The 23,140-nt window shown below is 35.4% G+C and overlaps 6 protein-coding genes and 1 long non-coding RNA gene across 8 annotated transcripts; 4 read left to right on the top strand and 3 right to left on the bottom strand.

Annotated features, from left to right (window-relative positions):
* Window positions 1–269: 269 nt before the first annotated feature.
* Window positions 270–3,899, bottom strand: LOC149373968 (uncharacterized). The gene is made up of 4 exons (XR_016293248.1): window positions 3,737–3,899; window positions 2,603–2,754; window positions 416–581; window positions 270–333 (listed from the first exon to the last, which is right to left on the bottom strand). It is a non-coding gene; the product is annotated as an uncharacterized LOC149373968 (long non-coding RNA).
* A 6,712-nt stretch (window positions 3,900–10,611) lies between these two features.
* On the top strand, window positions 10,612–11,832 carry LOC106644497 (protein-lysine N-methyltransferase SMYD4-like). Its single transcript, XM_089595499.1, has 3 exons — window positions 10,612–11,098; window positions 11,180–11,671; window positions 11,776–11,832. Exons 1-3 carry the CDS (start codon window positions 10,652–10,654, stop codon window positions 11,830–11,832), a joined length of 996 nt encoding a protein of 331 aa, XP_089451625.1. The 5' UTR covers window positions 10,612–10,651.
* A 1,256-nt stretch (window positions 11,833–13,088) lies between these two features.
* Window positions 13,089–14,542, top strand: LOC106644502 (thioredoxin, mitochondrial). The gene is made up of 4 exons (XM_014360026.2): window positions 13,089–13,148; window positions 13,294–13,478; window positions 13,555–13,678; window positions 13,739–14,542. Exons 2-4 carry the CDS (start codon window positions 13,306–13,308, stop codon window positions 13,853–13,855), a joined length of 414 nt encoding a protein of 137 aa, XP_014215512.2. The 5' UTR covers window positions 13,089–13,148; window positions 13,294–13,305; the 3' UTR covers window positions 13,856–14,542.
* On the bottom strand, window positions 13,862–15,159 carry LOC106644498 (uncharacterized). Its single transcript, XM_023391379.2, has 4 exons — window positions 14,847–15,159; window positions 14,641–14,776; window positions 14,401–14,578; window positions 13,862–14,324 (listed from the first exon to the last, which is right to left on the bottom strand). The coding sequence occupies exons 1-4, from the start codon at window positions 14,887–14,889 to the stop codon at window positions 14,046–14,048; spliced, it is 636 nt and encodes a 211-aa protein (XP_023247147.1). The 5' UTR covers window positions 14,890–15,159; the 3' UTR covers window positions 13,862–14,045.
* Window positions 14,559–16,112, top strand: LOC106644500 (uncharacterized). Its single transcript, XM_023391380.2, has 3 exons — window positions 14,559–15,023; window positions 15,125–15,239; window positions 15,590–16,112. The coding sequence occupies exons 2-3, from the start codon at window positions 15,187–15,189 to the stop codon at window positions 15,981–15,983; spliced, it is 447 nt and encodes a 148-aa protein (XP_023247148.2). The 5' UTR covers window positions 14,559–15,023; window positions 15,125–15,186; the 3' UTR covers window positions 15,984–16,112.
* Window positions 16,111–18,215, bottom strand: PIG-Q (phosphatidylinositol glycan anchor biosynthesis class Q). Its single transcript, XM_014360024.2, has 5 exons — window positions 17,275–18,215; window positions 16,918–17,198; window positions 16,646–16,838; window positions 16,452–16,566; window positions 16,111–16,387 (listed from the first exon to the last, which is right to left on the bottom strand). Exons 1-5 carry the CDS (start codon window positions 18,079–18,081, stop codon window positions 16,197–16,199), a joined length of 1,587 nt encoding a protein of 528 aa, XP_014215510.1. The 5' UTR covers window positions 18,082–18,215; the 3' UTR covers window positions 16,111–16,196.
* Window positions 18,216–18,368: 153 nt separating this feature from the next.
* Window positions 18,369–23,140, top strand: LOC106644506 (thioredoxin domain-containing protein 11). Of its 2 annotated transcripts, XM_014360039.2 has the most exons (13): window positions 18,369–18,616; window positions 18,990–19,391; window positions 19,468–19,678; window positions 19,756–19,986; window positions 20,055–20,258; window positions 20,323–20,520; window positions 20,595–20,766; window positions 20,847–21,093; window positions 21,164–21,476; window positions 21,549–21,779; window positions 21,846–22,039; window positions 22,122–22,479; window positions 22,830–23,140. In XM_014360039.2, the coding sequence occupies exons 2-13, from the start codon at window positions 19,162–19,164 to the stop codon at window positions 22,950–22,952; spliced, it is 2,712 nt and encodes a 903-aa protein (XP_014215525.2). In that variant the 5' UTR covers window positions 18,369–18,616; window positions 18,990–19,161; the 3' UTR covers window positions 22,953–23,140. The 2 variants fall into 2 exon arrangements, with proteins under 2 accessions (XP_014215525.2, XP_089451422.1); XM_089595296.1 differs by lacking the exons at window positions 22,122–22,479; window positions 22,830–23,140 and having other exon boundaries at window positions 21,890–22,039.

The raw sequence follows: 23,140 nt of genomic DNA, 5'->3' as shown, positions 1-23,140 counted from the left end.
CGCTAGCGAAAAGAGCCTCCAGCCAATATGTGTAATGGACTTTTCCATAAACAGTATATCTATATAGGCACTAAAAGTATAGGCAGTGCATGATTGCCCATATACATTACACACTCTGTACATTTAACATTTAGTACACACATGCACTAACTCGCCAGCCTCATAAGTCACCATAGAACATAAGAAAACACATAAGAAAAGACTAAGCGTAAAAATCAAAAAAAAATTATTACTAATTTTTTTTTTTCTCTTTTTTAGCGTGTTGAACCCAATGTTTAAAGTCTTTTTCAATACCATCTTTAGTGTATAAAGGATTTGCATCACTGATCGCATCTGTAAAAGTTTAATATTCTAGTTTTAAATACTGTCTTAATCATATTTTTAAATAGTTTAATGTATTTCTTTTTAGTATTACCGATTAATACAGTGCATATTTTTTTGCAGCTTATTTTATCTTTTTCAGTATTCATTCCCGACCATGAGAATTTTTCAGCGATCATTTCAGGATCCATTACTCTTCGGCAAGCGTTTCGAACGCATTTCACTCGAGATGATCCACCAATACTTTTAACTATTTGCGTCTGTAAAAAGATACAAGTATTATCGTTGTGCTTTTCGAGGAATTAACAAACATACGTGGACTCCCTTTTATTGGGGAAATCTAAGCCGTAAATTGTCATGAAAACAAGTTACAAAATTTCGTGTCTTTGTTTATAAATACATAAAGCTAGTGAGTTACGTGGGTCATATGGTTTTAGTTCCTAGGTATTAATTGATAATTTTTTAATAAACAAACGGGGACAAAAACAACTTTGGGTCATATGGTTTTATCTCTTGAATTGTAAATAACAATTTTTTATTAACAAACGAGGCCAATTAGTTATTTTGATAGGGTGGTTTAATTTTTTATACAACAATTTTTAATGCGACAATTTTTTAATTAATTGTTCAAGCCAGTACGCACAAGTTTGATACAGTTTGCCGCTCTTTGCACCCATGGTAAGAAATAGTACTGTATGTCCTGAGAGCGCAATTGTTATACGTTTATATACTCGAGTCATGTAAAATTTTTTTGCACACTTTGCACAGGCAGGAATAGTAGTTTTCCTACGAGTTTGAAAAGTCTTTGTTTGCGAACCGAGAGGTTCGTAACGAAGTTCGTAAAGGAGACTTTTCTAACGAGTATCAGAAAACTGCTTTTTCGCCCGAGGAAGTACCAGCTTCCCAAAACCACCCGAGGGCGGAAATGGTACATTACGTCACTAGGGCACAAAGTACAACATGAGCGCCCGAAGGGTGTGGTTGTTGTATGTTAGTGCCGGAGTCGCGTAGAATGTTTTTCTTACCGAGGGCGCAAAGTGCAATTTTGCGCCCTTGTAATCATTTTTCTGCTGTAGGGCCCAAAATGATTACAAGGGTGCAAAGTGTGTCCCGAGGGCGCAAAGCGGCAGTTGCACTTTGGGCCCATGGTAAGAAAAGTACTTTTCGGCTTTCCAGGCCCAAAGTACTGTCCCTCCTAAGAGCGCAAAGTGACGAGCGGGCACAAAATATTTTGAAACTTAACTTTCATGTTGATAATAATATAATATTGAATCAAGTATGTAAGATTAATAAAAATCATACGCATTTCAAAAATTGAAAAACTCGGGTCATTTCAACTGTTACAAGTATACTGAACTAAGTATATTTATATATGGGAGCTAGTGTGATCTCAGTATACATCAACCGACAGGGTGGCGCAGCGGCAGTTTGCAGTTTTGTCAATCTGCGAAGTTAAGCAGCGATCGGTACGGATGGTAGTCGGATGGGTGGGTGGCCGCTCAACTCTTATTTCGTTCGCTTGCGTTGGTGATTTTTCTGATCGATTAACTGTCTTTATCGTTTCGACAATGTGAGTGGGAAGTATGCCTAATTTTTGCCCCGTTGTCTAAGACTGCAGCTTAGTAACCTGGTCTAAATTACTCATTAGACAATTATGCACCGGGCCGTTCCAGATTGGATATTTTCCGAGTGGTTTTCCCACCCACAGGACTGATCATCCTGGCGAAGGCATCCCCTAAGCCCTACCCATCCCTATCCCTCCCCAGTCCCAAAATACCGAGTACCCAGAGTAGGACGTAGTGCACTATTATATATATATATATATATATATATATATATATATATATATATATATATCACTGATGACTTGATAAAGATAGTGAATGCACGCGACAACTTCATTGAAGGCTTGGTATTCACTTGTAAGTAGATTTGATACAGACAAAGCATACTTATATCTAAAATGAAAATGTTGAAATGATTTGGATTCTAACAGTCTGGTTTTATCATATTTACTTGATGTTTTGATACGTATACTTGATATAATGGCTCAGAAATACACTTGTCGACTAGTGGTATGCACAAAAGTCTACGTACATAAAAGTTTATTATTTAATACGCATAGCACTATGATTCACTGTACATACGATGGAATAAAAAAGTAAGGGAAGCAGCAGATATGCAAAGCAAAATAAATTTAACAATTAGATGGGCATATCAAAAAATTGACCTATCAACGAATCACTGATTTGTATTACTCATAAATAAGTCATTATCTTACCTTTAGCTCACTTGTGTGCAATGAGTAAAATCTCAAAGGGTACAAAAACCTTGGGCAACTGATTGTAGGGTATGCTGTCAATAAAGATAGATGACTATTTTCTCACAAACTATTTAGTACTGCGACGTGCGGCCCATGACAATTCCACTAACCTGTTAATAAGTATAAAGTTAGTCATACTGATGAAGTTGAATTATTTGAAGTACTCTTTTATATTTAACACTCAAAAAATTATGAAATAAGAATCACACAAGAATGCATTTATGTTACGAGCGGATTACACCACGTGTGTTACATTGATGAGTATAAGTATTTGTTATTCTCTTACGATGAACTAAAATAATTTAATAAGAATCATATAAGAATGCATGTATCTCACAAACGAAGCAGAGAGTGTCAAGCCAGTTGAACTCGTGCTGGAACCGTGCAACGTGGAGTACCGCAGAAGCTCCCATTATTGAGCTTTTGTCCCTTTTATGAAACTCCACATTGCAGCACAAGTAAGGGAGTTAGTCACTTTAATTGACCGTTCTGCCACAAATATGTTCATACATTCTTATATAATTCTGTTATCATTAGTTTTCTGTATTATAAAAGGCTACTTATGAACGAATGCAACACATCACGTGATATACTCAGCCAATAACATAAATGCATTCTTTTATGATTCTTATAACACTACTTTTGTGCCTTATGCAAGACACTTAAAAGAATTTAAATTCTAAATGGCAGTTAATAAAAACAGATTACAATTTCTTCAGTAATTTTGATCGCTGTGTCTATTCGCACCAAATCCACGTAAATACGTGGATATAAAGAGCTATATCCACGTAATTTTGATAGAAAACATAAAAAATACGCTTGAATACAGTTTTACTTTTCCTAAAGTTAACTAATAGAAAAATACCGAATTTTCAAAACAACGCTAGTATACATAAAACTTCACGATTCTTTTATAATGATGATTTAAATGGACGTTTTTTCTTGATTTATAATTGAATTATTTTATTTTCTTACATTTACGGAAAAATTTCACTTAATCAATTATAGTAACCAGTGCTTCTTGATTATGACTGGCAGTTTCTCAAATGCATAATAGCCTATGTATATATATATGAATAATTCAGAACTTACCTAATAAAGTATAGCTTGCGTTGAGATGCAACGAATTTTTTGAGCTCTCGTAGCGCAAAATAATGTAATGGCTGAGTTGTATGCAATAAATTGTAAGCAGCTGACCGAAGAAACAAGGATAAACCCTGGCAGATCGACTTTGAAACTACGGCAGTTATTGCACAAATACTCGAGGGATCCATCCAGGTACTGAGAGCACGGTGTAAGATATACAGGTGGTCCCATTGCCTATATTGCCTACAGTAAATTTTTGTGAACATTTTGTGTCACTTCCGTTTTCTCGCACCAGGTGTCGCGTAGGAAACGAACACCAAGAAGACCTAGTAGTATAACTATATATGGCGGTGGTTGCTACTAGTAGTATGAATTTATAAACTATTCGACTTTCATTCGCCATCTGCTGGAACTTGAATGAAACAGCACTAATAATTCACAAAAATTATGCCTACATGGGACAACCTCTATATTTTACACCGTGACCAGTGGTGGGTGAGTATTATACCGGTCTTAAAAGACCAGGTTTCTTACCGGTATAATACCTGCTGAAGTTTCCTACATGCTGTGGAGGTTTCCGACACCAAACACAACCAAGAATTTATACTTTTGACGTTTGACCTTCCTAAAACCGGCTAAACTATAATATTAACGATAACTACTCAAATTGTTATTGACATTAGTTCTTATAATTCATATTTAAAATACTAATATGTAATTTATAGATAAGCAACTGTTTGGAGCAGAAAAGTATGTCTGCTCCATTTGCTCCTGAGTTTCCGACATTTCTTACCAGTAAACGACATTTCTGACATTCTGACCAGTTTGTTATCGGTATGTGTCGGAAACTGCCCGAACGTGTCGTTTACCCACTACTGACCGTGACCATGGGTGGGTAGGTAGTTTACCCTGGTAAACATACCACGTTTCATACAGGTAATCTACTGGTAGATTAGCTTGTATTTGTTTCCGACCAATTCTGACGTTTATGACATCCAATAGATTTACATTTTTAAAGACTTGAAGATTTCTTTAAAACGTCTTAAAGAACGTGCTTTGGACAAAGTTTACCTTTACGAACAGACCTATACTATCGCATCGTGCATATAAATGGTTTCTATCGTATCGTTTAATTAGCTTTAATTTATTTTATTTTGATAGTTTTGAACTTTGCGGAAGTCAGGTGTCGGCTCTTAACAGCTTCTACAGTTGATGACATTTATGACACAGATTACACTTTCTTACATTTCCTACAACTGCTGACATGTATGTGTCGGTAACCTCAATTTCATGTCATTTACCCACCACTGACCGTGACTGAGAGTGATTGTGGCGACGTGGCGTTGTTTTACAAGTGTATCACGCACATAGTCTATGACTGAAGAACTGAAGCACCGCACAACGGCAGCGACAGTGTATACATTATCAATATGTAAATAATTATTCAACAAAAAATTTTAGTCATTTATTATTACATAAACATAATTATTAAAAGATTTTTATCATAGATTCTTTAATGTTGTTATCATTACAGTAGTAACTTACAAAGTTTTCACGCTTATACTGACACTGCTGTTGTACAGCCCTTCAGTTCTTCAGTCATCGACTATGTACGTGATTAGTAAAACAACGCTTACCAAGCTATAGTATATTACGCACCAAGGGAGGAAAAGTAAAGAATGCTCTAGATCACCCGTGGCAAACGGGTGATCTGAGAATTTTTTATTTCCTCCCGTAGTGCGTATACGACTTTTCACCATCCCTGCGTCAAGAGAAGGGATTTTCGTTCCGCGTAGCGGGACGAAAGTACCTTCTTTCGGCGCAGTATGGTGAAAATATAATATCACTCTTAACCTCTTATCCAGTTATCCTTAGCTATATCAGTGTATCACGCACGCATGCGCACACACACACACACGAAATGATGAAAGTATATGTGAATATGAACATATACAAATACATTAGTACGCAGTATGTTCCGCAATGTTGTAAATACCATTCTGAAATAATTCTTAAGCCTTAGTATTTTGTGGGTATTTCAAGAATCCTCGAAAATAATTATGTAAAATGATCCATTGTGTTTGTAAATCATCGTAAACACAAATGTTTAAAAATATTTTTTACGCTAATTTGCCTTGATACTGTATTAACATTATTAATGCATTGCTTACATACTATGGATATTTGTTTTATGCAAGTTATTATACACCTATATTTGTCATGAAAATTTTAATACTTGAAATGTTTTATGTGTTATTTATATTATTTATAAGTTAATTTATAAACTAATACAAAAATCTGTTGAAAACCCGATGAAAAAATAATTTTAATGAAAGCATGGTCAATAAGTTATAATAAAACTATTAAATAATAAGAAACAGACATTTTCATTATGGTTAAATTTCCATAATGAGTTTTTTTTTTAATATATATGCGTTATTAATGAATGACACTTAAGCTACGGTAGGTACAGTTGAAAATTTTTAATGTGTAATTTTTTTTATTTACACAATGCTAAATGCATACTTAAGTGAATTATATTTTGGTGTCGTAGCTGGTATACTTATAGTATAGTTTTAGATGCATTCTGAAAATATTATACGAATGAAATAAGAACTTTTAATGAATTATTTATTTTGTAAAGTACCCTTAAACAATTATATTACTATTATTTTTATATAATTCTTAAAGAATACTTAACCAGAATTCTTTTTAAACTCTATTGGAATATGCCTGCCGTCTGGGATACGTTGTTGGAGGGGAGATCACGAAGCAAGTTGAAGAAAAAGCTGAGAATAAAAAAGCCGCAGTGCCCCGAAAATCACGTATGGTCCCGTTGGTGGAGAATTTGAAGAAAGAAGTGAAAGACATGAGGAATGAAATTGAAAATTACGAAGCAACAGTTGGAAAATTAAAAACCAAGTTGTGCAATGTTATAAGACTATTAGAAATGGGTGATGATTAAATTTAGCTTTGGATGTTATAATTTATCTGTAAAGGCGGAGAGTCATATGTTACTGTGAATATTTATGGATTTTTTCTTGTCAAATTTTATTTTATGTGCCGTTATTTTTAAATTTTAATGAATAAATCGTGCAAATGATATTATATTTTCGAGATTAGCTTTGGCAATCAATTTTGTTTGGCAATATTTTAGTCCTATCATATTTTCTTTATTTTAACGATTACTATATGTACAAATATTCGTTATTTCATAGCAAAAAAAAAAAAGTTTATTGTAAATCCGCAACCTCCGACTCTTAGTAAAAGTATAAAGGCAATACATTTTTTTCATGGGATTTAAAATTTTGTTGACCAAAAAATTAATAAAAAAAACTGATTGATACTCTAAATAATGTTCCTCTCTGTTACGATTTCACCATTCTAGTTCATGAGGTGTGATGACAAATCATATACTTACCAACGATTTTCTTCACATTGATCGACACAGTAGTCGACAAAAGATTGGTCTGGTTACTTGTAGGAAACACTACAAAGTATTCATGGAAAAAGACTACTCCATCAGTTGTACCAAGTTTTGCTAAAACAATTGACAAATAAAGGCCGTTAGATTCAATATTCTTGCGAAAAGTTTGAAATATTGGTGAATACAAGATATTCGAAGATAGGCGCATTGGGCTGTTTGCATCGTATGTGCATTTATCAGTATAGCCATGAAGAAAGTTGTCGATGAACGCATAGAAAGTCGAGAAGCGAATTCGGACTAACAGTTGACGTAATTTCTCGCATGAAGTTTGTACGCCACCTCATAGCGAAAGCGCACGTGAAGGTCTAAAAGAAAGGCCCCGGGGCCAAATTCATTAAGCGCTTATCAGGTAGCTGACCAATCCCAAGACCGACTTGGCTATTAACGACCAACTAAATGAACGATGATAAATATCCATTTTCACTTCGTTACATTTGTACGTTGAAAATCATTGCAAAGGCATCAGTCGTAGCTTATGTTCTCTACAATAAGTTAGTGTCAAAGAATAGTTATCTGTTCCACGAGTATCACCTCGAATATTCACTTTTTGAAAATCATCGCAAAGGCATCAGTCAAAGAATACCAAAACAAACAGTTGACCAAGGACTGGTTGTGCAGTGCGATTTCAATACAAGAAAGAAAATGGCATCATTCAACTTGGACACCGATTGCACGTCCGGCGTGATCGGTCAGAAACTGAAGCACTACCGGTGGACGGTATTCCTGAGCGACATCAGCCAAAACGGGAGAGTAGTGTCGCCAGTGTTCAAGGACCCTTGTCTGGGCTACAAGTGGCAGCTCCAACTGACCACCCAATCGTTCCCGTTTGCACAGTCTTCCGAAAAAACGGAATACGACCAGATATTGCATTGTAATTTGAAAAACGAGGAAAAAATCGAGGGCGACGTGGAAGTGCGGTTCCTCAACAACACGGGCACGCGGAGCTTCCAATTCTCACGGACCGAATGGTCGAGCGAGTCCACGATGCTGGAGTGCGATTGCTTCGACACGAGGGCCGGGCCACAGGTGTTCATGGTGGAGTTTTGGTTCCACAAGGTCGACGTTTATCTGACGACGGATGTCGAGGAGGACGACGATTCGGGAAGCGACTGGGAGGAGTTGGACGAACACCCGAAGAAGTACGCTCTGTTGCGGCAAAAAGCCAAGGCGTTCGACGACTACAAGATGCTCCTGGACAACGAGCAGTTCAGCGACGTGGTTGTCGTGGCTGGTGGTAAAATGATGTACGCCCACCGGTGCGTCCTGGCGGTGAAGAGTCCGGTGTTCGCCAGCATGTTCCGCACTTTGATGGTGGAGCAGAAGACGAGCACCATCCACGTCGATGACATTGAGTACAAAACTCTGCGGGAAATGCTGCGGTTCATGTACACCGGGGAGGTCAAGGGTTTGGGTGACGTGGCCGTTGACCTTTTGTACGCGGCGGACAAGTACCAGATCGAGCAGCTGAAAAAGATGTGTGTGGACAAACTCGTGAAAAAAGTGAGCGCCGACAACGTTGTCGAGTACATGGTCCTCGCGGATAGACACGACGTCGACAGGTTGAGGCACAGGGCTCTTCGGTTTATCGCGACTAATGCGAAGAATATCATCAATAAGCCGGATTTTGTAGATTTAATGTCGACCCAGCATCCGATTTTTTTTGATATTTTCAAGGCAGTGGTCTCCCAATGTTGTTGACCACGTTGCTAAAAATGGACATTTTATGTTTTACCCGTTGTGCGTGACTTGTATAGTATGTAAATATAAGAGAACTAAATCGGTACAGATCGATGTACTTAATATATGTATATATTTTTTTTTGTAAAACAGAATATGTGATTTTCTATGTCATATAATTGAATTGTATTGTAAGACTCTTTGAAAAGTATGTCGTTACATGTAAGATTTGGTGCAATTTGTTTTTTGCTCCAAAATGATGTACATCTTTAGTAACACAAGTAGTCTTTGCAAAATTTTAAAACCAATTAAGTTCTACAATCGATACAGTTTGTCATGAATACGTATCCTGTAACAGTCTAATATTTATGTATGTATATATTTTTTTAAAATAAATTTTACACCACTTTACTTATGATTTTGGTTTTTGTTTCACATCTGATAAAAATTTCATGCTGTGCTATTTAATTTTTCGTATAATTTGGTACAGTGACTGTTGTACTGATAACAAAAATATATATGCTTTAATATACAAACGTACAATCAATCCATTTGTCATCCAAGAAAACAAGTGTGGTTATAAAACACACATAAGTTTTAAATTAATCGCTACAAGTTGGGTTTTTTTGAGTAAAGGCAAAATATTTTACACCAAAGTATAAAAATATTACTTGAAATTAACAGAATCAACAATAACTTTGATACAACCTCGTAGGTAACAATATAAATATATTTTCTTAGGCGCAAAAACTTTTATTTTTACTTGGATTAACAAATTTCACGTTTTTTCTTAAAATATGTCTAGATCACGTGGTGAGGCCTATTTATTATTTTATATTTTAGCCGTGTTTCAAGAAACAGTTATCACATCAAGTAGTACCTATTTATGAAAGTATACATTTTTCAAAAATACCATTGTGCTGCGCACTTTTGAGTGATCGACCTCCTACATATTTACACTTTTGGAGGTAGATTTTCGGAAAAAAGATAAATTGTTAACTTGCCGCAAACAGTACAATCAAAGTTATCTTTTTGTTTTATATCTACAAGATTAGTTGCGGCTGGTTTATCATTAATAAAATGGCTCTTCTGTAAGTATTAGTAACAATTTATTTGATCAGCGCCATCTAGCGTTGCGGATTTTTGAACTAAAAAGTAGCCCTAAAATTCTCAACGAGAGTTTTAGGCATTTTTGGCCCTAGAGCCAAACAATAAATTATAAACCAGCCGCAACAATATTCATAGATGTAAAATAAAAAGATAATTTCGTTTGCACTATTGGCGGCAAGTTTACCATTTATCTTTTACCCAAAAGTACAAATATATAAAAGATCAACATTTAGGTAGAAGATGTATTGAAAACTTGCCGCAAACATCACAAACACCGTTAAATTTTTATTTTGTATCGACGATAGAAGTGGCGGCTGGTTTATAACTTATCTTTTACCTGAATATCGACCTCTTATATATTCTCTAAGGTGTGACACGACAAGTGGTAAAAATTGAAAGCTACAAAATCAGCTGTTGTACTACATCAGGAACCTAATAACTATAAGTAGTACACCTTGCATTGCATAGAATTTTTTAAATCTCACATATACTTATAGAATAGGGATAAGAGAGAGATTATCACATCAATCATCAATCAGATCATCGCTCTCGTGGAAAGCACTTGGATAAAGTGAGTTTATACCCGACACTCACAGATAATTTATTTACCAAAGTGATTGTTGATCGATTGATCGAGATAATCCACCATGAATGCGTTGGAAGGTGAAGCCAAGCTTTTGATCCGAGAGCTTAAAACTCTTGAGCTTGTGAAATTAATCGAAACTGAAGAACTCCAGAGAATTCCGAAATCTGCTCAAGTGTCCGAAAGGGCGAGGAAACAGGGAAACGCGCTCTACGTGAAGCAGCACCACACCACTGAGGAGCACTTTGAAATATTGAAATTCTACTGCAAGAGCATAACTTTTGCACCCAACCAGTCCGAAGAGTTGGCATGTGCCTACGGAAACAGATCTGCTCTGCTCTTTCACTTGAAGAAGTGGTCGGAGTGCATTCAGGATGTGGAGAGAGCTCTGGCGATTACTCTGGATGAAAATCTGAAAATAAAGCTAACCAAGCGCAGGGATAAGAGCTTACAGCTATTTAATTTAACTATTGAGCTAGAAAAGAGACGCAAGGAGCTATCAAGTCAATTGGTGAGTTTTTGTGTAAGAGCTCCATAAACTGCTGTCACTGAGATTAATTTTCTTTACATAAATTTAATGTTTGTATCTCAGAACGGTCATAATTCAGATGAGAAGCTCAAGAATCTTGATGAATCTTCAAAGCTTTCTTTAGAAAACAACAATGACAACTTATTGTCCAGGAAAAAATTGTGCGATTCAGTGAAAATACAACACAGTGCCAAGTATGGTAGATATTTGGCGGCTAAACGTGACATAAGACCGGGTGAGATAATATTAGTTGAAAAACCTTATGTAAATAGCTTCAACACTCAGAATCTTTATCTGCACTGTGGCCACTGTTTAGCTGTCAATTGGGCAGGGGTACCTTGCGAACACTGTGGATGGATGATGTATTGCTCTGAAAAATGTAGAAAAGATGCTTGGGAACAGTATCACGACATAGAGTGCTTTTGTATTTTTTACATATGTTATTTTTCTAATCATGCTAAAGAATATACAGGCAAGGAAATTCGATTTGATGGAATTGGTATTAGGGTTTTACTTAAGGCTCTAAAAGAAGCTGGGAGCTTAGAAAAACTGAAAGTACAGATGAAAAGTGTTGATCAATGTGCAGGTGAATTTCTAAAACAAATTTTACATTTTAAACTGGTCCATCAGAAAATTTTTTATTCAATGTATGATTGCAGATCCATGCAAGAGGGGTTTTTCTAAAAATGGTAGATTTGAGAGTGACAAGTTTATAAGTTTATATAGCCTATCTCACTCTGTGTCTAGAAGTGAGAAAAAAGGCCTTGCAATATTTGCCGCTATTGCTCTTACTTGTATAGCAAAGTATACAAAATTTTTTGGAGAAGCTTTCAAGTTCTCAGTTAATGCACTGTTAGAAAGTTCATATGCTATTTTTATTGGCTCCCTGCTATTAAGATTATCAACCATAAGTAGCATTAACAGTCATTGCGTGAGTTTGTTAGGTTCAAAATTCATAAAATTCAGATATCATTGTGACACCTGTAAACATTTTTTAGGTATTAAATGCCACTGATAAATGCAAATATTTTCGGGATGAAGAGACATGTAGAGAAAAATGGTGTTGCACAAGGGGAACCTGCATTTTACCAATTGCTAGTCTGACAAATAATAACTGCAGTCCAAATGCTAGTAGATGTTATACAGAAGATCAAAAACTGATTTTGTTTGCAATCCAACCGATTAAAAAAAATAGCCAAGTATATGTTTAATATTTATGTAACTAATCCTATTTCGCTTGATACATTAACAATTTTTTTTATTTTCGATCTCAGATATTTGATACTTATTATTGCTCATATTATGATGGAGAACAAATTTTGAGACAAAAGATTTTGCAGGAGACTTTTAATTTTGTATGTGATTGCATTGCTTGCAAAAAAAATTGGCCATGCTATGATGTTTTAAAAACATCTTTGGAGGTAACATACAATCGTTAAATTCATAAAAATTATCCACGAACATGAAAACTTATTTTCGGGTATTTCCTTAGCTCGCTAAGCCGAATTCTGGAGAAGTAAATTTGTGGATAAAGCATAACAATTTAATTAAAAATATAAAAAATAAATCCATTCAGTTTGACGCAGCTTTACTTCATGATGTATCAAAACTTGTAGAAAAATCAGTAGATCTACCACAGCCGTCAGCTTTCACGTGCGATATCACTGAATCTCTTAAACAAGTGTTTGAAACACTTTACGGATACAGTAATAAAATGTGTAAAAAGTGTTAACTCTTATTAAAACTCATATTTTTTATAAAAGTCATTCTACGATAACTTAATTAAAAACGATTTAAATATTGGCTAAAAGCTTTGTTCTCATTTCATTCAATCTATCATCTTAACAGTTCAGTACAAGGTACAATAAGTGTAAGTACAATAAAAAAAAGTACTTTAAGTACAACCTTTACCGCAATTTTAAATTTTTTCGCGCCGAAGCTGCGTGTGTGTTTTTTCTCTCTCAATGCACCTAACCTTAGAAATGTATGTATTTTATTTTCTGTGAAGGGGAAATAAATAGAGCAAAAGAAAGTAAGTGTTGTTTAGAACAATTTTATACATACACTCACACTTTTGTTTGTTTATTTCAAATGTGAGGCCACATACTACTCTTGTTTTTATTTTAATTTTTGTTATTTTTCCATCAAAACAACAAATGTAAGTATTCAAATTTTAGATAAACAAAAAAATGTTGAGAAGCGCAACGAGGGTACTCTTCAGAGCTGCAGGCACTAGAGCTTTTTCAACTCCAGTTCAAGAGAAGTCTGTGATAGCTACGAGTTTTAAAGTACAGAACAATGATGATTTTAAAGAAAGAGTGAAGAACTCAAAGGTTCCTGTCATTGTTGATTTCTTTGCCACGTAAGTTGACTTGGAGAGATCTTATCAAGTACACTTGATGGTGAGTTTACTCAACCAAATAATTTACGATTTTTAGATGGTGCAATCCATGCAGATTGTTGACTCCCAGAATCGAGCAGGTGGTTGCTGAAAAAAACGGCAAGATTATTTTAGCTAAAGTCGATATCGACGAGAATACTGACTTGGCACTAGATTACGAAGTAAGCAATACGTTCTGGTTTGAAATTTGATTAATTTTCTTATGTACAAAATCATTGTAGGTTTCTTCTGTTCCTGTGCTGATGGTGATGAAACAAGGAAAAGTAATGGAAAAGATTATCGGTTTGCAGGACACTGATAAGCTCAGAAAATTTGTAAATAAACATGCAGACGATTAAGATAACTGTAGATAATGGATTAATTATTCAGTCAATGTAAAAATACTATTTTTACATGTATAATATTGTACTTTTAACAGCTATAAATGTTGTGTTGAAGAATCAGAGGCTTTTTTTATACATCGAAATTTTGTAGGGATAGAATTAACTTTTAAAACAAATAAAAAATTGACTTGTTAAACATTAAGTTTTATGTTTCAGTTGGCAAAGCTTGTATTAGGTGCCTAGCTCTTTTATACTCTGTCGTTTCAACTACTGTCTCGTCTTCTTCAATGTTGTCCTCTGCCTTCCTAATGATTTCCATAGCTTTGTCTATCAACTGTTTTCTAGCTTGACCTTTGCAACCTTCAAAGTATTCCATCACAGTTGGAAAATGCTCATCTGGAATGTATGTGTCACTAAGTAAATGGTTGATTAACCAAATCTGCTTGACTTTTTCAAATTTCCATTGGGATCTTGCATGTTTCCACTGAAAATACAATTGCACTTCAATAATTGGAAGCTCCTCTATGCTTAATTGAGAATTCAAAATTTGTAAAACTTACTTTTGATACATAGTTAAGGGCCTTTTCAATAACTTCTAGTTTAACTTTTTCTTTGACTTCAGCTTCACGCTTTGCAGCCTTTTCTCTTTTTAATTGCCTTTTGGAGGGCTTCTTCTTTACATCTTTACTTTTACTATCCACATCCAAACTCTCATCAAGAGCTTGATCTACGTCATCTCTAAAATCAATATAATTGTCAATATATTTATAACTTAATTTGTTTAAATTAATGATACTAACACGTCCACTTGTTCCGACAATGTATCGTTATCTTTCTTAGCTTTCTTTTGTTTATTTAATGTTTTCTTTTGTACTTTGCCACCATCCTTGAAATTTTTCTTCTCCGTATTTTTAAAATCCTTATCTTTGTCCTTTGCTGAAAAATTAAACTTCTTAAATAATTTCACAATAGAAAAATTGGCTTGTTTAATTATTTTATATTTTACCTTTTTTACTCTTTTGAATAATGTTTCCGCTTTCAGTCGTCATAACCTGTTACCTATTTTTTTATTCAATTATGTATACGTATATACGTATATAACACTAAACTGTGTATCACATGTACTAGGACACCAGTCTAGTGATGCTCGCGTTTGGTTGCAAATAATATTATGAAACTATAAGTAAGTATAACTTTTCGTTATTTCAGTGTACAAAAAAAATTATTTTTTCTTAATTTCTCCAGTAAAGAGAGAACGCAAAAATAACACGTGTGATTTTATAGGGACAACGGTTAAGTAGCTGTCAGTACGAAAACGTGCACACCGACTTGGAGTAGTAATAAAAATGCTCGTACCGAGGTTAGGCATGATTTCATCATGTTTATGTCGAATAAGCAGGTAAAATTTGTATTATATTTTTTAAGTATTTGTTAAAGTTTTCCACTTAAATTTTTTTTTTTCAAAGTCCTTCAATTATTTTTCAAACTGTTGTATTAAGTTAAAGTGGTGATTGACAATGGTACATGTTTAATTTTTTTTTTTCTTTATTAGATGATGTTTCATAAATTGAAATTTTATTTGAAAATAATTATTGGGTGTATTTAAACATTCTTAACATAATCTAAGGGTGTGTTGTTGCAATAAAACTTGCCTCAATCGTACTATGAAAAAATGTAACTATTAAACTTATTTCAAATAGCTAAAAAATTAAATGCGATTGAAACAATGATTTGAATCTTTATTTGCAGACCATCTTACGTAGTGATAAAAAAAAATTACGCTAGAGAAATTACCGAAGAATTAAAAAAGAAAGAGGATGAAGAGGACGATGACAAACCCATTCCTTTATCCACATCACCAGCATCAAAGTGGCTGGCGAAATGGAACCGCGAGCCACCTCCTCCAGAGTATGTCTGGTATACACCTTATGTAATATGGACAAGCTTAATTACATTTATGTTGTACTTTTGTGTACTCAGAGAAGAAAATGACGTTGACGAAATGATGTACAAGCCTCTGCCACAAACTATTGAAGGCCTTGATAAATTATTCCCTCATATTGATTTTGATCGTAAGCCTGAATTTGTGGTGTATCATGAAAAGCAAAAGTTACAAAAGGCACAGGAACAAAAAAGTAGGTGATTTCATTGTTTGCTGTGTTTTATAGATTAGCCGCGTTTTTTTTTTGGATAAAGAGTCTTTTCCAAAATAAACAGTCATTAAAATGTACATATTTTAAGTTAACCAATAAAACGTGTTTAGGTAATTATAAAAAAAAGTTTTATTCTACAAATTCAAATCTACCTTTGTACATTCAACAGGAACTTTTTTTTTTTTTTTTCTTTCAAATTACATTTAGAATGGATACAAAAGTTGTCCCCAAAACACATTGCTGACAATTTTATTCCACTCAATTGGTAAATAAATACTGATTAAATCTGGAATTGATTTTTTCCATGTTTCATTCCATGGTACAATTATGGCTTTTGTCTTCAACACAATTAGACCCTGATTTTGTCTGTCTACTAACTCTATTCCTATTGAGCCTGCAAATATATTTTATTTTATAACTCCAAGTTGAATAACTGTTCTTGAATAATAAGTACTAACCAGTTGCATCAACAGTCTTGAAAAGCCATCTGAAGAAAGCATATACTGGCATAATTTGCAAGTAAAACTTCAACCTTGTTAGAAGACCTCCAAGTCCTATCATTATAAGTCTAAGCTATAAAAACAAAGTAATTTTACTTTAGTAACAGCCAATTGGTGATTACATTTTTTTATACAGGTAATTATTTACTCACAACTGTAAAGACAAAATAATATACCCAAGTTGTGGGCATTAGGAATAGAAGTATTGTGAAAAGTAAAGTACCAACAAATAGTTGATCAGGTTGATATTTACAAGAGTCAACTCTCTTTCTAAGAGGATTTTTCTTCTTTCCAAGAAATAATCTGAAAAGTGCTATCAACCCTCTAACTTGTATATTAAACAGTCTGAAAAAAAAGAAACAAGTTGTAAAAACTTTATGACTTAAAAAGTATTTTAAAAAATTAATCTTGATTTTTCAGTTACCTTGCAGCATAAACATAAATACAATACGTGTGAAAACTAACTAGTGCCAAAAGATCGGCCACAATGGAAATTTGAAAGGTAATACCAAATCTACCAAAGAACAAAATTACATCAATAGCTAACTCCATCATTGGTTTGGACACATTTAGAAATGCCCACCAAAGGTGTATATGATACAAGAAAAATTTTCCTAATACATTATTAAAAGGTGGATTTAACTTCAATCCAGCTGGGGATCCCATTAACCAGTTCACGAGCCCTTTTAATGACTCGACCACTCTCTGAAAGAAAACCAAAAATTTTATCAAATGGCTCATTCATTAAAATAAAATACAAGATAATGCAAAAAAATCTTACTCCTGCATGGTTTACAAGAATTTCGAACCTTGAAGTACTCCCCAAAAAATGCAAAAGTAACTTCAAAAACAGGTGCCCCAACACAATGTCAATAATTATAGCCAAGATATAATTCGTAGTCTTTAGTGTAAGTCTTTTGCTCTGCAAAAGTGTCGTCAAAGTCCATTTGGCGTTTTGAAACCATTCAGTCAAGTGCAATCCCAACGACGAATACTTGAACACTGGATTCATAAATTTGCTAATTTGACAAAAAAACGAGACAGGTTTGAGTAATGCAAGCACTAAAAGCAAAAAAAAAAATTCTTTAAAATTTGCTAGGAAAGTGTTGTGCAGTCTATTCTTCTCTTCTCTCGCAGCCTCTTTCTTCAACACGTCTCTCAACTCTGTCAAGTGATCCCTGGGCATCTTACTGGTATACAACTCTGCCCTCAAAAAGCATTGTCTGTCGTACACAATTAAAACAGTGTGGCAGCTGTCAAGCGAAACTTTCTGATTTTCCAGTATCACGTTTCTCAATCCATACTCGTAATTACAAGTGCTGGTGGACGTTTGCTCAGCGAGATACAATTCTATCCAGTGGGGCAGCCTCTTATCCCAGTACTCACATTTTTTTTCGGTACCGTGGAAGTAACCCAGGGGCACGTGTATGCCAGTCCTGTTGATGCTCTTCACGGAATCCGTGCACCCCAGGATCATGAATTTGGTGAGCTGCTCGTTTTCGTTTGCCTCATGGGACACAAAGCCGTACATACAACCTGGCTTTTCTCTGCAAAACTCTTGGGGTGCAAACACCAGAAGCGTCTTCATCGTCTCGATGTAGTTTGACTTGATACCGCAGTAACCATGCAGTTTCCACTTTACAAGGCAAATTTTCGTATGACCGCTCGACACTCGATCTTTATTTTTGTTTACTATAAGATCCTCTCGCGTCGTCTGCTTTGTAAAGTTGCTGAGCTGACCTAACCTGAAAATCTATGACATGTTAAATTGTCGTCTGCTCGGTCTGCCGCTCTCGCGTGTGCGCGCGATATATATAATATACATATATAGCGAAAACGAACGGGGGTAAAGAGAAGGAAAAAAAAGCTCCACGTATGCCATTTGGAAAAAACAACCCTCCTGAATTGGTTTCACCCTTTTCTTGATAGCAGCAAGTGAACGACCGGTTATTTAATTACCGGGTGACGTCGCTATAGAAGAGAATCATTGCATGTTTGTAGCTGCATTTTTTCAAGCTATAGGCATCGTCATTGGCGATAAAATATAAAGTATATGTAATGTATAGGCACTTTTTGTTGTCAACTGTCGATTGGATGTTTGACTGTTTGGACTGAAACCGGTCGTGAGTATTGCATTTTATCGTTACGTAATTTTTATCAGGGGAGCTGTTATTGGTACATCCAGTCCTTTGTTAAGTTCAATTGAATTAAAATTAGAATCTTGATCAATCAAGTTAAAAAAAAATAAGGTAATCACAGTAAATTGAATGCGAATTTCATTTTTCAACAATCAATTGGAATGGGTTGGTACCTACTTCTTTGGTATAGTATTGAATTTTTTATACTCTTAAATATTTTACTCCCAAGGTATTCGTTTCACAAGCTAGCTGTACTTTGACTTATGAATAATAAATCTATAGTTACTGTATAGGGTATGACTGTAAGGATAAAAAAAATTTTGCAAGTGCCATTTAAATGATTTTTTTGTTATTACAGAGTACAGAGCATAAAATATAAAGACTACTGGACAATGAGATCTCCTTAGAGGTGGTGGAACAAAATTGGAATAACAGAGAAAGGTGGTAACAGTTTAGGGTGCCAATGGTGCTCTAATGTTTGGAGCGGGAGTTTGTTTTCTGAGTGGGCCAGGTGCCTGCGTTGGCAGATAATGACCATCAAGGAGAACTGCAAATCAGAGGAGCCAGTTGACAGACAATCGAGAAATGAGGAGAAATCGGAACATACAGAGAAAGCTGTGGCTAAGAACAAAAATAAAAATTGTAAAGTAAAGTCAACTCTTGAGGGGAAGTTGTCCAGCAAGATGTTGACATACGCTAGAGAGACGATATGCTTCTTTCTCGCTGTTATTTTTACAGCATTGGCTGCCATGCATAGCTCGTGAGTTTCTTTTTGATGATTTAAATATATTTACCATTGGTGGATCAATGATGAGCAAATTTTACCTTGTTTTAAGGCCACCAAGAGTTTCGAAGCCACCTATAGCAAGACCATTTTTCAATGAGAGCTCTGTAGTTTTGGATTACTACAAGGGACATTTGAATGCACTGATTGAAAGAGTGACGGATTCAGATTTCAGTTTCGTTCTGTACTATGCTCCATGGGATGCCGAATCTCAAGCAATTAAAAAAGAATTTGAGAGTGTGGCTAGGTACTACCATTCACAGGTAAAAATTTTTCATCAATTTGATGATTTGGTTTTAATAATAAAAAAAAAAAAATTTAATTGAAAATGTTTTAACAGGTGTTTTTTGCCGCAATCAACTGCTGGCATCCTGGCTCGGAATGTAGAGCTAGATACAGTAAAATACAAAGCTATCCAGTTTTAATGTTCTATCCTTCCAAAGAATCTGGAGTACAATATCGAGGCATTAGAACTGCACCATACATGATACTCTTTATTCATAACTTTTTGAATCCCATCAAGAGAGTCAGCAGTGATAATGAGTTGATGGATTTACTGAGATCTCATGATGTAAGATAATCAAACTACCTGCCCTTACATCAAGTTCACAGAAAATAAATAAAACATTTTTTTCCAAGGCTGTCATGATTGGGTATTTCCGATTTTGGGGTTTGAGAAGTACTCCAGGCTACAAACAATTTTACCAGGCGGCGCTTCAAACGCTCGAAAAATACCCAAACGGTGAACTAGCATATGTGATGATAACGAATTCTCATACAGCCAGTGATCACGGAGTTGAACAATTTCCTGCTGCTAGCTTGCTCATGTGGAATGAAACTTTGGTTAGCAAGATTTATTTTACGCATACAACAAAGATGGTTAACAATATTTTTCTTTGTATTTCAGTTCTATCCCGATGGTAATGCTTGGACCGCAGACAATTTGTCGGGTTGGGTCAATAAAGTCGTTCACAGAGTTGTCACGTGGCTACAGCCACCAGGCAGTAAATCTTTTACCTTTGCTCCATACTTGTGGGGTGGTCCAATGCTATTTTTATTTACTCCGCGAAACCCCTTGCATTCCGAAAATCATTATTACAACTTGGTATGTTTTACCATGTACACTGGCCTTTTTCAATGATTAGTGGGATAATTGATCCATAATATCGGTATTTTCAGTTGAGAGAAGTAGCACTGGAATATTACGACTGTTCTGACAGTCCCCAAATTCAAAATTTGATTCAAAGGCTTCGCAAGAGCCGTTTGGAGGCACCCCTGATAGCTTACAAGAAAAGAGAATGGTGCACGAATCTTTTCGAAGAAGAGACAGCTAACAAAAGTCTGTTGACTGGTAAATAATTCATATATTATTTCAAAAACTCTTCGTTTTCCTCGTTACTAGTGTAAAATTGTAATTATCTGAATTTTTAGCAAAAAATAAAAATCGGTGGTCAAACAACACAGCGAACTGTTGCTCGGATATACCGACTAACAAGTGCGTCTCGTGTTCGAAACGTAGCAGCGAAGATCTGGACAAAATGTGCGCAGCTCCTGGATCCGCTTGCCGAGGTAGCGATGTTTTCAGTCTACCAACATTTGCTTTTGGAGAAGATCAGAATTTCGGCTACATTGAGAACAGAAAAACCGACACTCACGAAGGCAGATGCTTTGCCGAAAGGTGCTAATTTTTTTTACATTCTTGTAGAGTTAAATACTTATCGGAAAAAATAAATTAACAAAAATTCCAGGTGCAGGGATGATACAACGACCGAAAAAGAAATCGATCCGTACTCGTCGATAGCAGTTCAGAGAACAGCCTTGAAGGAAGACTGCAGAAGATTTCTATCTGGTTACAGTTATCAGCGACCAATATTTCCTCAAAACTCGGACTTTAACAGCGGTTCCGACGAGATTCCGCTGACCGATGCCATTTGCAAAGTCAACAAAACTCTAGCCATAGTTGCCATTGACAGTCTTCATTATTTGCACTTTGCCGAAGGTCTCGGCATCGACATCAGCCGCAGCCCCGATAAGACTGCTGCTGTGATAATGGACCCCGCTGTAAGCTTACCTCAAATTAATGATTCATCCGTAAATAAATAAGTTTTTATTTCTTTTCTTTTTTTATCAAAGGACGAGAGTCAATTCGTTATGCAAGAAGAGTTTGGTAAGAACACGCTTGTGCAGTTTATCAATAACTACACAAACGGCTACCTCAGCCGGACTCTGCGCTCTAATAATCCAAAACGCTTTGTACGTTCCTTCATTAACAAGAGCGAATGCAGGAAGAGCGTGGAATCGAGGATTTGCGTACAAGAGCTTTCGACCGAAAATTTTTCAGATACTGTTCTTAATTCTGATAAGGTTAGTGATTCTAAGCGTGTACTCGTGGATTATTCAGTGATTTTTTTTTTCATATTACAATTTCAGGACGTAGTTGTCATGTATCATTCACCGTACTGCGCTTTTTGCAGTGCCGTAGCTTATGTGTACTTGACGGTAGCGCAGTATTTGTCGAAAATGGATCACCTGGAGTTTGTCCGTATTGACGGTGATAATAACGATCTACCTTGGGAGTACACTATGAATCGATACCCGTCAATTTTATTTTTTCCCGCAAGAAGGTAAAACTTGAAAGGTTTTATTTATTTATCCTATACAGATAAGTAATTCTAGACATTATTCATTTCTCGCTTCTTCTTACAGAAAAGAAGATAGTACGCTGTTTCCGTGGACGTTGCCGGTCTCGGTAGGCAACCTTTTGAGCTTTGTTCTTGCAAATCTGGATGAAGAATCACACGTAGAGGCCTTAGTGAACCTGTGCGCAATAAGCGCCGGAGGTTCACCAGTTGACTGCTTAGCTCGCGCTCGTTGGCTCTGTCTCGACGTTCTCGAGGAATATTTAAAAAAATTACGCCGATTACGACGATTCCACTGGTTATCGAAGCCTGAAAAACGTTTCTTGAATCGTCATCGACGTGAGTTGATACTTAAACTGCAGCTAATCAAAGAAGTGCATATTCTGCTTGGATCGAGCAACAATCTTGCCAAAGACAAGACTAAGGTAAAGCAAACTTTTACTTTATGAATCCTTTCCTGGTAAAAACGGGGTTCATTACCTCTGCAATGAAAAAATAGAAAGTATCGCCACACTACTCGGAACGCGGCGGTTTATTACTTAGGTTTTAAAGATAAAGAAGGTACTTTATTTGAAAAAGTGCAAATTTCTGCTTTCCCAAGATGTTTCTAATTTTACTACGGTAAAGTCATTGGCTAACGAATTTTTGTTTTTATGTATTTGAATTTTGGAGCTGAGATAATATCTTGTCCTTCCCAGGGGACAAAATACACATTTTTTCAGAATTCTGTTTGACAAAACAAAGAAAAAAAAAATATATATATTACTATTTGCAGGTACGAATGCTTAGAAATGTGTTCAAGAAGTTTTACAAAACGCTGGAAACTTTACGCCAAAATAAGGGAAAGAACGAGTACGTCGAGTCCGAAGGTGAATTGGTGAAACAGAACACCTTGTGATATTCTCGTAGCTTTTATAGTTTTTTTATTAAAATTTTAAGTAATTTGGTTTATTTTACTGTTGAATTTATACGTTTGCAAAATTTTATCATTAAGTTTTAAATTGCGCTTGAATTGCGACACATATTGCAACTATACCATTAAGATTCGTTATTATTAAGCTATTCTCGGTATGCAATTTATCACAG

The sequence above is a fragment of the Copidosoma floridanum genome, unplaced genomic scaffold (assembly GCF_036245765.1).
Source record: "Copidosoma floridanum isolate Cflo_tuat_1 unplaced genomic scaffold, Cflo_Japanese_pri ptg000025l, whole genome shotgun sequence".
In the NCBI taxonomy this organism is placed as follows: domain Eukaryota; kingdom Metazoa; phylum Arthropoda; class Insecta; order Hymenoptera; family Encyrtidae; genus Copidosoma; species Copidosoma floridanum.
The sequence above is the reverse complement of the archived record's forward strand: the minus strand, read 5'-3'. Positions and strand labels throughout refer to the sequence as shown.